Source organism: Schistocerca cancellata, chromosome 6, assembly GCF_023864275.1.
Source record: "Schistocerca cancellata isolate TAMUIC-IGC-003103 chromosome 6, iqSchCanc2.1, whole genome shotgun sequence".
NCBI lineage: Eukaryota > Metazoa > Arthropoda > Insecta > Orthoptera > Acrididae > Schistocerca > Schistocerca cancellata.
Genome location: NC_064631.1, coordinates 605,523,652 through 605,539,601, shown reverse-complemented (window position 1 = coordinate 605,539,601; position 15,950 = coordinate 605,523,652). Strand labels below are relative to the sequence as shown.

Here is a 15,950-nt window from a genome sequence, read left to right as displayed (position 1 = left end):
CAGTTACTGCATTTTCATTCTACCCAAATGGAAGAACTGCAGCTAGTTTCTCTGCATTTTTGTATTAGTAGTTTAACAACATTCTTCTCTTTTAAAGAACTGCTTTTGTGCTGTGGTATGAACTGAAGACTGTATTTATCAACAGCTGACCATAGTTCTAAAAGTCTCTCTCCAAGTGGTTCTAATGTCACCCATCTAGAGGAAAATTCTGACAGATTTTTAAAATTGTCTTCCATTAACTTCACATCATTTGGACGACATTCACAATATGGAGATTAAGAATCGTTTAACCCAGGGAATTATCAATTCCATTTTCTAATTTTTCAATCCATCATGCACATAACACATTTACAGTTAAAAATTGAAAAATACAGACTAAAACTGACCAATGTGAAAAATACTGATTTTACTGATCATTTTCCATTCTTGCTCTTTCTGGAAATGGTTCTGCACATTTTTTTCCTACATTCATTGTCTGGAGTATCTTTTTAATACACACATCGAAAAAAGTTTTCCATCACCCCGGCTCCCAGAACTCCTGAAGATAGGCGTTGACTGTGGATATTGTATCACAGACACAGCCCCTTTGACTGTTCAGAGATGTCACTAAACCCGCCCAAGGATGTAAGCAACCATGCATGAGCAGTGCCTATCAGCCAAACAGTTCCAGTCATTCCACTAGGAAGGAGGTACGCGACTCGTGTTGTCTATAGTCCAACCATGCCTAGACGGTCAATACAGCGGTTCAATCACGTCCACACTGTTACTTTGTGCATGGAAGGGCTCTCAATGAGGGAAGTGTCCAGGTGTATCAGAATGAACCAAAGCGATGTCGTTCGGACATAGAGGAGAAACAGAGAGACTGGAACTGTCGATGACACGCCTCACTCAGGCTGCCCAAGGGCTACTACTGCAATGGATGACTGCTACCTACAGATTATGGCTCGGAAGAACCCTGACACCAACACCACCATGTTGAATAATGCTTTTTGTGCAGCCGTAGAACGTCGTGTCATGACACACACTGTGCACAACAGGCTGCATGATGTGCAACTTCACTCCCGACATCCATGGCGAGGTCCATCTTTGCAAAAACGACACCAGGCAGCAAGGTACAGATGGGCCCAACAACATGCTGAATGGACCGCTCAGGATTGGCATAATGTTCTCTTCACCAATGAGTGTCACATGTGCCTTCAAGCAGACAATCATCGAAGACGTATTTGGAGGCAACCCGGTCAGGCTGAACGCCTTATACACACTGTCCAGCAAGTGCAGCAAGGTGGAGGTACCCTGCTGTTTCAGGGTGATGATATGTGGGGCCAACGTACATTGCTGGGGGTCCTGGAAGGCACCGTAATGGCTGTACAATACGTGAATGCCATCTTCCAACCAATAGTGCAACAATATCGGTAAGATATTGGCGAGGCATTCATCTTCATGGATGACAACTCGCGCTCCCATCATGCACATCTTGTGAATGACTTCCTTCAGGATAACGACATAACTCAACTACAGTGGCCAACGTGTTCAGGCATGAACCCTATCGAACATGCCTGGGGTAGATTGAAAAGGGCTGTTTATGGACGACATGAACCATGAACCATTCCAAGGGATATACGCTGAATCACCGCTGAGGAGTGAGACAATCTGGACCAACAGTCCCTTGATGAACTTGTGGATAGTAGGCCACGATGAATACAGGCATGTGTCAATGCAAGAGGAAGTGCTACTAGGTATTACAGGTACTGATATGTACAGCAATCTGAACCATCACCTCTGAAGGTCTCGCTGTATGGTGGTACAACATGCAATGTGGCTTTCATGAGCAATAAAATGGGCAGAAATGATGTTTATTTTGATCGTTATTCCAATTATCTGTACAGGTTCTGGAACTCTCAGAACCAAGGTTATGCAAAACTTTTTTAGATGTTAAAGCAGATCTACTGAGGAAATACATTCCTCACCTTTATGTCCAGCACTTTTTCCAGCTTTTTTAAAATTTTCATGTTTGTTAAATTTACAACCTTTAGACCTCTATTCTTAATTTAAGTTATTTAATTCTCACACGATATCCAATGAGTTTTAAAACAAAATGAACCCATCAGCTATAAATGTTGTAACACACATCATGAAAGATGATACAAGCAACAATACAAACTAAAAAGTTCTGGAGCATCGAAATATAATAGAAAGAATTATGTTTGTCTGTTTTCTGCTTACACAGGAAAGTGTCACCTGGTTGCATGCTTTCCTGGTATTCCTGTCTTTTGCACTGATATTTTGGTCCTAACTTCATGTTGGTTTGCAGCATTACACATTTCATGACATGAAATACACGCAAGTAAAAAAAACACACACACATACACACACACCACCTTGAACAACTAGAGACATGACTTTTATATTCACAGGATATGTGCCTAGTATGTTCTGCAGAAATGATTAGCATTTGAACCATGTCAGCCCGCAGGTTCAAGGTCAAATTTGATATCGCAGACAGCATCTTCCGGTAAAATTTGCCCGGGGCTCTTGCTGTTGCTACAAACTGAAGGTAATGGATCAGTGTGACTTAAGCAGATGTGCATGATGCCTCGCAGATGTATTCACGAATCGTACTGTCAAATCAGTGAGTTTGAAGGAGGGTGCATTATTGGCATCAGAGAATGTGATGCATCCATCTGAGAAACTGCTACTTGTGTGGGACGAAGCGTTTCGGCAGTGCAATGGGTGCATGCAGAATGGTTCACAGAAGGCTGTAGAACATGAGACCTTGTTGAACGTGGTCAAATGAGTTGCGTATTTGTGGCATCTTCACGCCAACATTCACTGGCAAGTGGCAGATTGAATTAAAATTCCATTGCAAGCTATATCTCATCAACAACTGGCACTTTTTATGGCATGCCAAACCAGGCACATTGCAATACCGAGTACTCCAAACAGCTAAGTACTGCTATTATTTCTCTGGTCCTCACAACTGTTGTTCGATTTCCGCTCGTTTCTTGTACACTGCCCAAGGGACGGGTGTACGCCACTTTATGTTTTTCGTGATGTCAAGACGGTAAATCGTGCCATTGAGCCTGTGCGTCTCGTTTTTCAAATGTGTTTCGTATAGTGTTAGCGGTCCACGCTTTGGGCGCGTGTTGATATTAAGACTCAGTATGTTATGCACATGTGCGTCTCGATCTTCGAATGCATTTCGTATGGTGTTAGCGGTCCACGCTTTGGGGGCGTGTCGACGCTAAGACTCAGTGTGCTATGAGCCATCGCCTGTAGTGCGGTGTAGCCTGCCTCGTGGTGGAATTTTGTCAGCGTCATGTGAGTGCCGTCTGCGAAAATATATATATATTTTCGCCGACGGCACCCACACACACACAAGGGCACTGTTTAGTTAGATTTCATGGAATGTGGATCTACAATTAGTTGAAATGTATTACAGAATGCACATCAGACTGAGTTGTGCCATCCAAAGAAGATGGCACAGGAAACTGTTCATCTTGGACAGTCACCTTCCACAGCAAAATGTATCCACACATCCACTACCAATACTCATGATGTGATTCAGCATGTCTGCTGAGAGATTTTTTGACCATATATCCTACAATCCCAACCCCACACCCAGTTGCTATTACCTCTTGCATTTTAATGATACCATGACGATCAACAGTTTAAAGGTGACAAGTAGGCAATCACTACAAACTGGTTCATCTACCAGGCGGAGAAATTCGTAGTAGACAGTTTAAGCTGGTGCAAAATTATGAAAAGAGTTTGGAAGTTAATGTGAAATACGTGGAAAAGTGAAGTAGGTTTGTAGAAAGCTAAAACAACCAATAGAATATTTTCCTAATGAATATATGTTTTTATGATCAAACAGCCCATATTGTTTCAACGGACCTCATATTTTAGTGGGTATTAGGACGCGTGAATGCAAAGCAGATGCAGCACTTAAGGAGATGTGCACAACACCCATAATGATAAAATACGAAGTCCTTGTACTCACTATCGTCTCAGTGCCGAGGGGCAGGACCGTGCACCATTGTGAGGTGTGGCTGCAAGTCGCAAGATGGTAAAACGTAGCTGGTAAAACACAATATCTGGTGGGGCATTGTTCCTTTCTGACACGAAGATGAAATGCAATCCTCCTCAAATACCTCCTGATTGGACACTGCCCTCTGTTGCAGAGATTCCTCGTCTAACTTGAGCATCAACGATGTGCAATGCTTGTGGAGCATGGCTATCTACACTCAATTTTAAAATGAAATAAGTTCATATATCTGTTTTGGCATGCTCTACATTTTGAGTGATTACATTCCAAGTGTCGAACTTTGGGTAAATTTTTATCTTTCTCCAGTGCCTTCCAAATATTTTAACAAAATGTCACGGTTTCACTTGGAAAAAACAGTACTGAGGATTGAGAACACTGGTGACTTTCCATTAAGTATATGATACAGTCGCATAGCTCTACACCTGAAAATTTCTAAATGTTCTAGAATCTCATGTTTTATGCATTTAGCAACCATGGATGCATCAACAGCACAGATGGCCATACCGTAAGTGCAATCACAGTGGACAGGTATCTGTGGAGAGGCCAGACAAACATATGGTTCCATAAGAAGGGCAGCAGCCTTTTCAATTGTTTGAAGGGCAACAGTCATTCATACATTATGTTCCATAGAGCAAATCAAGAAATAGTCAAGGTATACAACAACAAAAGCCACAGAAATCATAGAACCTTAAATTGTGTACTATACTAAAAATAAGTTACCACAATACTGCTTAATGCTATTCATGCCTATGCTAGATAATTTTAATCAATTCAAACAGAAAGAAAACTGCTGCTTTGAAAAAAGCCACTGCCTCAGTTTTACCACATAGCTACTGTTGCTCTGCTGTCAGCATCTTAATATTTACTACATTTACTTCTAAGTCTTGTTTACAGTACATTACTACTCATCATGCAACTTTATAACAAGAACTGCTGCTTGCTGTATAGCTAAAAGAACCTCTCTCAACTCCTGCATGTAGATATTAAAATCATTTGAAGATAAAGTGGCTAACAAGGCAAGTTTTTTTTATCTTCTTTTGAAGTGATAGGAAGTCCTCATTTATTGCTTTATATTAGACACGTACTTGTTGAAAATCTTACCATTAGTGTAAATAACTCCATTCTGCACCCTGGACAAGGAAGCAATGTCTGTACGGACTTGCTATATTGGCACTACAAATGGCTAATAGCTAGGGGAAACTGCAGCCATTATATTCTACACCTAAATGGTTTAATTATGATGCCATCCTCTTGGGAAACAATTCTGGAGGTAAAGCAGTTGTCCACTCAGTATCTGACAGAGACTACTCACACGCACTTGCACATACACACTGTTGTTGTTGTTGTGGTCATCAGTCCTGAGACTGGTTTGATGCAGCTCTCCATGCTACTCTATCCTCTGCAAGCTTCTTCATCTCCCAGTATCTACTGCAACCTACATCCTTCTGAATCTGCTTAGTGTATTCATCTCTTGGTCTCCCTCTACGATTTTTACCCTCCACACTGCCCTCCAATGCTAAATTTGTGATCCCTTGATGCCTCAAAACATGTTCTACCAACCGATCCCTTCTTCTAGTCAAGTTGTGCCACAAACTTCTCTTCTGCCCAATCCTATTCAATACCACCTCATTAGTTACGTGATCTACCCACCTTATCTTCAGCATTCTTCTGTAGCACCACATTTCGAAAGCTTCTATTCTCTTCTTGTCCAAACTAGTTATCGTCCATGTTTCACTTCCATACATGGCTACACTCCATACAAATACTTTCAGAAACGACTTCCTGACACTTAAATCTATACTCGATGTTAACAAATTCCTCTTCTTGAGAAACGCTTTCCTTGCCATTGCCAGTCTACATTTTATATCCTCTCTACTTCGACCATCATCGGTTATTTTACTCCCTAAATAGCAAAACTCCTTTACTACTTTAAGTGTCTCATTTCCTAATCTAATTCCCTCAGCATCACCCGACTTAATTTGACTACATTCCATTATCCTCGTTTTGCTTTTGTTGATGTTCATCTTATATCCTCCTTTCAAGACACTGTCCATTCCGTTCAACTGCTCTTCCAAGTCCTTTGCTGTCTCTGACAGAATTACAATGTCATCGGCGAACCTCAAAGTTTTTACTTCTTCTCCATGAATTTTAATACCTACTCCGAATTTTTCTTTTGTTTCCTTTACTGCTTGCTCAATATACAGATTGAATAACATCGGGGAGAGGCTACAACCCTGTCTTACTCCTTTCCCAACCACTGCTTCCCTTTCATGCCCCTCGACTCTTATAACTGCCATCTGGTTTCTGTAGAAACTGTAAATAGCCTTTCGCTCCCTGTATTTTACTCCTGCCACCTTCAGAATTTGAAAGAGAGTATTCCAGTTAACATTGTCAAAAGCTTTCTCTAAGTCTACAAATGCTAGAAACGTAGGTTTGCCTTTTCTTAATCTTTCTTCTAAGATAAGTCGTAAGGTCAGTATTGCCTCACATGTTCCAACATTTCTACGGAATTCGAACTGATCTTCCTCGAGGTCGGCTTCTACCAGTTTTTCCATTCGTCTGTAAAGAATTCGCGTTAGTATTTTGCAGCTGTGACTTATTAAACTGATAGTTCGGTAATTTTCACATCTGTCAACACCTGCTTTCTTTGGGATTGGAATTATTATATTCTTCCTGAAGTCTGAAGGTATTTCGCCTGTCTCATACATCGTGCTCACCAGATGGTAGAGTTTAGTCATGACTGGCTCTCCCGAGGCCATCAGTAGTTCAAATGCACTGTCCAAGAGATACAGGATTTAAAAACTATGAAACAAACTGTCCTAAAGAATGAGTACAGCACATACAAAATACATTCATTTTATAAAAAAAAATTGTAAAACAGAATGACACACAGTGCTTACATCACTCCACAAAACTAACCGTAACAAGAAGATTTACCATAATGTGGAATTTTCTGGCATTTCTCTCATATAAAACAACTAATGTTAAAAACAACATAAATTTAGTTTTTCTTTAAAAATAACACTTTACATATTAAACACCAGAGCTGTGGCACTGGTTGCAAACCAACAAATTGCACTTTAATTTATCTTTTCAAGCTTGAGACAAGTTCATTCGGGTTATCAAAGCCAACTGTTAAGATGCTTATAAAAAAAAAAAACTGAAGTGCCTGTCTGTAACAAGAATGCAACAACATTACAAATCCGCATGGCGCTTGTGATCTAGCCTCACATAACACTACTACCATGTAACTCTGAGGACAACGTATGTTGGCAACAAAAGCTATACTTAGTATCAGGCTATGGAGTAGAATTACTTCAAGCAAATTTCTTTGATCACATAGGACATTTATTTTCAATGTTTCCATTCTTCACTTTGCTTATGCTGTGTGTGCAATGAAACAACTTAAAGCAATATCACAATGGACCACCAGTGAAGCAGATTCTCCCAATACACAGGTATTTTATGTCACTGTAGTCTACTTTTTTACTAGCGTTTGTAAGGTTCCGCCCCCCCCCCCCCCCAATCTGCATAAAAATGTAACCTCCCTCTGCTGTGATTATTTCATTCCTTATGACAAGCCTCACATGAATCTAGGAAACCTTGATGATGGAGCTTTCACTCTGAAATAACTATCAGAAATAAAAAACCAAAATACAGATGGCTGACAAACTTTTTTCATAAAATATATATCTTCCATAAAAGCAGGGAAGGAACAATTAGTTCAAATGGCTCTGAGCACTATGGGACTTAGCATCTGAGGTCATCAGTCCCCTAGAACTTAGAACTACTTAAACCTAACTAACCTAAGGACATCACACACATCCATGCCTGAGGCAGGATTCGAACCCGCGACCATAGCAGTCGCGCGGTTCCAGACTGAAGCGCCTAGAACCGATCGGCCACACCGGCCAGAAAACAATTAGTAAATTACTCAATTTTGTTTTAGCAGCTATATGTAATTTACTTTATGTTGTTGTTGTGGTCTTCAGTCCTGAGACTGGTTTGATGCAGCTCTTCATGCTACTCTATCCCGTGCAAGCTTTTTCATCTCCCAGTACCTACTGCAACCCACATCCTTCTGAATCTGTTTAGTGTATTCATCTCTTGGTCTCCCTCTACGATTTTTACCCTCCACGCTGCCCTCCAATACTAAATTGGTGATCCCTTGATGCCTCAGAGCATGTCCTACCAACCGATCCCTTCTTTATGATCTACCCATCTAATCTTCAGCATTCTTCTGTAGCACCACATTTCAAAAGCTTCAGAATTTGAAAGAGAGTATTCCAGTCAACATTGTCAAAAGCTGTCTCCAAGTCTACAAATGCTAGAAACGTAGGTTTGCCTTTCCTTAATCTAGCTTCTAAGATACTTCGTAGGGTCAGTATTGCTTCCAGTGTTCCAATATTTCTACGGAATCCAAACTGATCTTCCCCGAGGTCAGCTTCTACCTGTTTTTCCATTCGTCTGTAGAGAATACGGGTTAGTATTTTGCATCCGTGACTTATTAAACTGATTGTTCGTTAATTTTCACATCTGTTAGCTCCTGCTTTCTTTGGGATAGGAATTATTATATTCTTCTTGAAGTCTGAGCGTATTTCGCCTGTCTCATACATCTTGCTCACCAGATGGTAGAGTTTTGTCAGGACTGGCACTCCCAAGGCTGTCAGTAGTTCTAATGGAATGTTGTCTACTCCCGGGGCCTTGTTTCGACTCAGGTCTTTCAGTGCTCTGTCAAACTCTTCACGCAGTATTGTATCTCCCATTTCATCTTCATCTACCTCCTCTTCCATTTCCATAATATTGTCCTCAAGTACATTGCCCTTGTATAGACCCTCTATATACTCTCTCCACCTTTCTGCTTTCCCTTCTTTGCTTAGAACTGGGTTTCCATTTGAGCTCTTGATATTCATACAAGTGGCTCTCTTTTCTCCAAAGGTCTCTTTAATTTTCCTGTAGGCAGTATCTATCTTACCCTAGTGAGATAAGCCTCTACATCCTTACATTTGTCCTCTAGCCATCCCTGCTTAGCCATTTTGCACTTCCTGTCGATCTCGTTTTTGAGACGTTTGTATTCCTTTTTGCCTGCTTCATTTACTGCATTTTTTATCTTTCTCCTTTCATCAATTAAATTCAGTACTTCTTCTGTTACCCAAGGATTTCTACTAGCCCTCGTCTTTTTACCTACTAGGTCCTCTGCTGCCTTCACTACTTCATCTCTCAAAGCTACCCATTCTTCTTCTACTGTATTTCTTTCCCCCATTCCTGTCAATTGTTCCCTTATGCTCTCCCTGAAACTCTGTACAACCTCTGGTACTTTCAGTTTATCCAGGTCCCATCTCTGTAAATTCCCACCTTTTTGCAGTTTCTTCAGTTTTAATCTACAGTTCATAGCCAATACATTGTGATCAGAGTCCACATCTGCCCCTGGAAATGTCTTACAATTTAAAACCTGGTTCCTAAATCTCTGTCTTACCATTATGTAATCTACCTGATACCATCTAGTATCTCCAGGCTTCTTCCATGTATACAACCTTCTTTTACGATTCTTGAACCAAGTGTTAGCTATGATTAAGTTGTGCTCTGTGCAAAATTCTATCAGGCGGCTTCCTCTTTCATTTTTTAGCCCCAATCCATATTCACCTACTACGTTTCCTTCTCTCCCTTTTCCTACTACCGAATTCCAGTCACCCATGACTATTAAATTTTCGTCTCCCTTCACTACCTGAATAATTTCTTTTATTTCATCATACATTTCTTCAATTTCTTCATCATCTGCAGAGCTAGTTGGCATATAAACTTGTACTACTGTAGTAGGCGTGGGCTTTGTGTCTATCTTGGCCACAATAATGCGTTCACTATGCTGTTTGTAGTAGCTTATGCGTACTCCTATTTTTTTATTCATTATTAAACCGACTCCTGCATTACCCCTATTTGATTTTGTATTTATAACCCTGTATTCACCTGACCAAAAGTCTTGTTCCTCCTGCCACCGAACTTCACTAATTCCCACTATATCTAACTTGAACCTATCCATTTCCCTTTTTAAATTTTCCAACCTGCCTGCCCGATTAAGGGATCTGACATTCCATGCTTACTTTATATTAACAGTTAAACATTAGTTTTTGGCATAAATAAAAAAGCAGTTGTAAATTCCAAGAGCAAAAAACAAAGTGCTAGCCAATGGCACTGTTTAAAAACCTTAGTGTGATCTATATGAACAATAGAAAATAGAACAATTACTTTTCATGGCAGGAAAGGGAAATAATGGTCCGAGCTTCATTAGCAGGCTCCACAGGAGGTAGCTAATCTCTAATACAAATTGTGTAGGCCATATATCAGATTTGACTGATTGCAAAGAGGATGGATGAAACATTAGGGTTTAATGTGGTGTCGGCATCAAGGCCACTAGAAATGGAGTACAAGCTCAGACTGTTTCAAAGATGGGGAATGAAATCAGCCAAGCCCTTTCAGAAGAACCATCTCGACATTTGCCTGGACCATTGTAGGAAAATTGTGAAAAATCTTAATGTGGATGGCTGGAAGCAGACTTTAATAGCCATCCTTCCCCATGAGAGTCCAATGTGCGAACCAACGTGCCACCTCCCTCAGCCAGAATGACTGGACGTACTGAAAATGTTCTAAAGGAGGGGTGGATAACTTGTTGACGTGGAAGCATTACGGAGTGCTCAATAAACTCCAATGTGACTTTAAAAAAAGAAGGAAGGAAGAAAGAAACTATGGCATGCAGCAAATGCAAATGAGAACCTGTCTTCACAGATCATTAAAAAAATACACAACTATTCCGCCACTCATGGCACACAGCTTAACTTTATAAGATAATGCACATATATTTCACATACCTCTTCTTCTGTCTGTTGATGTGTTATAAAAAACAAGTTGCCTACAACCCCTGCAATTTTTTCATATTTTTTAACAGAGGTGTGAGTTTTTATTGCAGGATATATAGCAGGCACTAAAAGTCTAACAAACTCTGATCGCATGCGGTGCTGAGTCTTTAAGATCTCACAATGTATGCCATTGTTCAACATTCGTTCAAACAATGACAGATCTAGGTTATACTTTTCACGCAATTCATAAACAGATGTAGAAGCTCGTAGTTGCAAACTATCTCCTGCAACATAATAAAGTTAAAACAAGTTTCAGCTATTTAATAATAAACATAACTGTTTGAACTATGAACAAATACACATCAGAACATTTTACACTGAGTACTGTCAACAATTATATTTTTAAGAATGTAAAGTTCTAAGAGATAGCTATACATTAGGCAAATAACACAAAATCAGCAGAAAATTTGTGTTTACATTAATCCCCTCATCATTTACTTCATCTTCATTTTCCCAGCTCAAGGATCTGAGAACCCCTAGACTTTTTAAGCCTATTTCTTGTAATATAAGAGGGAAGCAATGATGAATGGAGGAGAGGATGATGGACACAGTGTGTGGAGAGGGGATTGAAAGGATTGGTGATGAGGGTGACAGATAGCAGGACAAAGGTGGTGAGTGGAAAGGGAGAGGGCGAGAAGAGGGTCTGGAAAGAGGGGAGGTGGAAAGTGGGAGTGTGTTGGTGGGTGGAAAGGGGGGATGCTGAGGGAAGCAGTAGTAATGTTAGGATGGAGGACAAATGTGGAAGAAGAGTTAAAAGGATGAGCAGTGGGGAGGGAATGGGGAGTGGGAGGGAGGGTGGGTGGATGTAAACTTCCATCTAGTAAATTTAATCAATTTGTGGCAATTATTAAATTAATATTTTTAAATGTTAGTTATTACGATTTTAGTTCTTACACTCACACTGTTCAAATTATGATTCTACCTCTCATATTCATAAGTCCCTTTAAGACATTTTTGTTGTTCATGATATTAAATAAACTTCAATATGTTTAATGTGACCTTGTATGTCATATCCATACTACCACCCCTAACTCACCAGACTTCCACAATGTTAACCTTCAGATATGCCTACAGCACACACTACGCTGGAGGTCAAAGAGAAACAACGGCAGAAGAAAGGGTACACTGCACCTGGCTAAGGTAAGTGGTCTGCATACAAGGGCAATGGGAATAGAGACCAATGCAGGTTTAGACCGGGGAGAATAAGAGACAATAGGATCTGTTGGAGGGACAGTTCTCTACAGCAATCTTCAAGAACTGGTGCTGAAGGGAAAATCCAAATTGCACAGGAATAAGCAGCATATTCAGCAGCTGAGTTGTCAAGATTCTGGCAAGCCTCAGATTAAGCAGGTGTAACTCTAATATTCACATAGACATTTGCACAGTTAATGGCAGCACAGCTGGTATATGATACATGGTGTACTTACTTTTACACATGGCTTAACATCTCATATGAAAAGATAAGACTGTCTCAAGGTTTACTGGACTTCTCAGGTACCTGCTTATTTTCATTAAAAATGGCAGCTAACAGTTAACTGGATCAACTAATTGCTGAATGTGATGCACATCGGAAGATCAGTGTCTTCCAACAGCTGGTATAACATCAACGGCTTTTGAATTATTCAGACCTCCCACACCACCTTCCAAAGCACCAGCACCACTGAACTATCAGTTGGAAAATTTCCTTAAGGAAATCCTCCATTCTCACAACACCGCTGGCCAATATCTCTCATAGTCACCTTCCTTAGCTGTCCTTTTCCCTCTCCATAACCATTACAATATCATCTCCTTCCTTATCCCAAAACATTCCTCCCCTGCACAGACTTTAATTGTGTTTTGCGCAATGCTGCATCAATGTGTCCACCCTGCAGTCGTGTCACACACTGACAAAACGTGGGGCGATGTGTAGGTCGGCTGTGTCGTCAGCCACATCTTCAGACCAGTAGGTGGATAACAGTGTCCTGAAATTCCTTAGCATCAAGGTGTGCCTTCTGCACTATGACGTGATGTAGGGATTGGACAAAAAACTGCAGTGTCGCTACATAGTATAAAGTGAAACCTGTAGCAATTAGTAGGAAAGGTGCCGTGTAACATTAACATCAATTTCATTACGTCACCGAAATCCAACAGTCCCTCTCTTCCGTGCATCCGTGAATTTGTACTCCTCTATACCCTTTTGCACCCCATCTTCATCCCTCCCAATCACCACCCCCCCCTCCCCCTCCCTTTTGCATTTTGCCTTTCCGGTCAACCAAAAACAATGTCAGTCACAAACGGGCAATTTTGTGTGTGTGTGTGTGTGTGTGTGTGTGTGTGTGTGTGTGTGTGTGTGTGCGCGTGTGTGTGTGTGTGAAATGGAAGAGGGTCTATTGACACACAGCCAACACAGGTTCAGAAAACATCATTCTTGTGAAACACAACTAGGTCTTTATTCGCATGAAGTGTTGAATGTTACTGACAAGGGATTTCACATTGATTCCGTATTTCTGGATTTCCGGAAGGCTTTTGACACTGTACCACACAAGTGGCTTGCAGTGAAATTGTGTGCTTATGGAATATCGCCTCAGTTACGTGACTGGATTTGTGATTTCCTGTCAGAGGGGCAACAGTTCATAGTAACTGATGGAACGTCATCGAGTAAAACAAGTGATTTCTGGCATTCCCCAAGGTAAAGTTATAGACCCTTTGCTGTTCCTTATCTATATAAATGATTTGGGACAGAATCTGGGCTGCCATCTTAGGTAGTTTGCAGATAACGCTGTCATTTATCAACTAATGAACTCATCAGAAAATCAAAACAAATAGCAAAATGACTTAGAAAAGTTATCTGAATGGTGCGAAAATCAGCAGTTGACCCAAAATAACAATAAGTGTGAGGTCATCCACATGAGTGCTAAAAGGAATCCGTTAAACTTTGGTTACACGATAAATCAGTCAAATCTAAAGGCCATAAATTCAACTAAACACCTAGGAATTACACTTACGAACAACTTAAACGGGAAGGAACACACAGAAAATGTTGTGGGGAAGGCTACCCAAAGACTGCGTTTTATTGGCAGGACACTTAGAAAATGTAACAGATCTACTAAGGAGACTGCCTACACTATGCTTGTCCACCCTCTTTTAAAATGCAGGTGCGCAGCGTGGGGTCCTTACCAGATAGAACTGACGGATGCATCAAAAAAGTTCAAAGAAGGGCAGTACGTTTCGTATTATTGCAAAATATGTGGGAGAGAGTCACTGAAATGATACAGGATTTGGGCTGGACATCATTAAAAGAAAGGCATTTTTCATTGTGACGGAATCTTCTCACAAAATACCAATCGCCAACTTTGTCCTTTGAAAGTGAAAATATTTTGTTCACACCAACCTACATAGGGAGAAATGATCTCCATGATCAAAATTAGGGAAATCAGAGCTCATACGGGAAGACATAGGTGTTTGTTCTTTCCGCGCGCTATACGAGATTGGAATAATAGAGAATTGTGAAGGTGGTTCAATGAACCCTAAACTATTGTGAAGGTGGTTCAATGAACCCTAAACTTTCAGCTCATGTTAAATGTGTCTCTGAGCCACACATCAATCACCTGTAGTTGTGTCGTCACATTTACACATTTTAATTTATTATTTCAATCCTGAAATTTCTATTTACTAACTATTCATATATCTTATTATAGGGATGTTTTAATTGAATAACATGTAGATTATTTTAACATGTGATTAATATTAAAATTATGCAACAATTCTACAATGTCAACTTCTCCGGAGAATGTGGATCAATGGTAAATTAATCATATATACATTCACTGCTCCATGTGGGATGACATGGTTTTATAGTCCTTGTAGGACTCCACTGGCACAAATTATTTATGACAATTATGTTACTCTACATAGATGGAAGCAAAATATACTGCACAATTTACTTGTATATTAACACAATAAGAGTCATCTTTTACTCTAAACTACCATGAAATTTAATTTTCAGTGAAGTTTGTCACCCATTCAATCATAACTGCTTGGCTCCTACCCAAGAATATTACAAGGAGTACTGCTTTTGTAGTCATTTACGCTAACTTCAGGATTTTTCCGTTTTCATTAACTGTCGTTTATTGTTTAAATTTTTTTAATAAGGAGACAAGTAAACCATTTCCTGTGAGTTACATGTGTATATCCTTTTAATCATTTCTGTTGTATCTTATGCTGAGTAGTTGAGTCTCCTATCAAAGATGTTTGAATTATTAAAACAAATCAGTCAATGAAATGGTTAAACAAATAGACTCAAAATGACATCATATGAACATTTCCCAACCATGTATGATAGGACAACTGGATGCCTGATGTTACTAAACATACTTAACTAAAATGTGTTGTCCAAGTATTTAAAGGTTCCTGGTGAGAAAACAGAAGGTTATTTAGCCTACGAGTACATTTATTTTACAATGATTTAATTATAGTGGTATTGTTAAGTGTGCAGAAGAATAACAAATCTATCATACATCTCCTGAAGTAGATTCTACAGAACTGAGAACTTACAATGTAGATTCTCGATAGGCCGCTAATGCTGGCCTTTTGAGCTCACACAGTTAATTGTTTAATTTATTTGTTACATGTTCCGTAGATCATTTGAACAATTCTCTTTTCGAAATGATACGGAACAGGCCAGTTTACAGGATGTGTGTATATGATTACTGTTAACACTGAAGAACATATTTTTTTAGTCCTATTCATGCACTACACTTGAAAACTTTGCTTTATTCATCCATGTAGTACAAGAAGTTGTCTATAAGCAATGATATTAGGCTGGATATAAAACCTGTTGTTCTAACAGTCAGTCATTTTACATTATCTGGCAAATGATGAAAATCTTTGTTGCACCTATTGAACTAGTTTCTGAGCTACTGCCAGCTTCAATAACAGCTAGTAAAGATCATTTTTTCCTCTAGTGTTCAAGGTATGGACATAACTATGCTTCTGAAATTGTGATGGATTATTAA

The 15,950-nt window shown here is 39.8% G+C and overlaps 1 protein-coding gene across 1 annotated transcript in view; it reads right to left on the bottom strand.

Annotated features, from left to right (window-relative positions):
• Positions 1 to 15,950, bottom strand: part of LOC126088126 (NFX1-type zinc finger-containing protein 1-like) — a 231,358-nt gene that overhangs the window by 192,525 nt on the left and 22,883 nt on the right. The window contains exon 3 of the mRNA XM_049906230.1: positions 10,909 to 11,180. Coding sequence (XP_049762187.1) covers positions 10,909 to 11,180 — 272 coding nt within the window. The remainder of the gene's footprint in view (positions 1 to 10,908; positions 11,181 to 15,950) is intronic.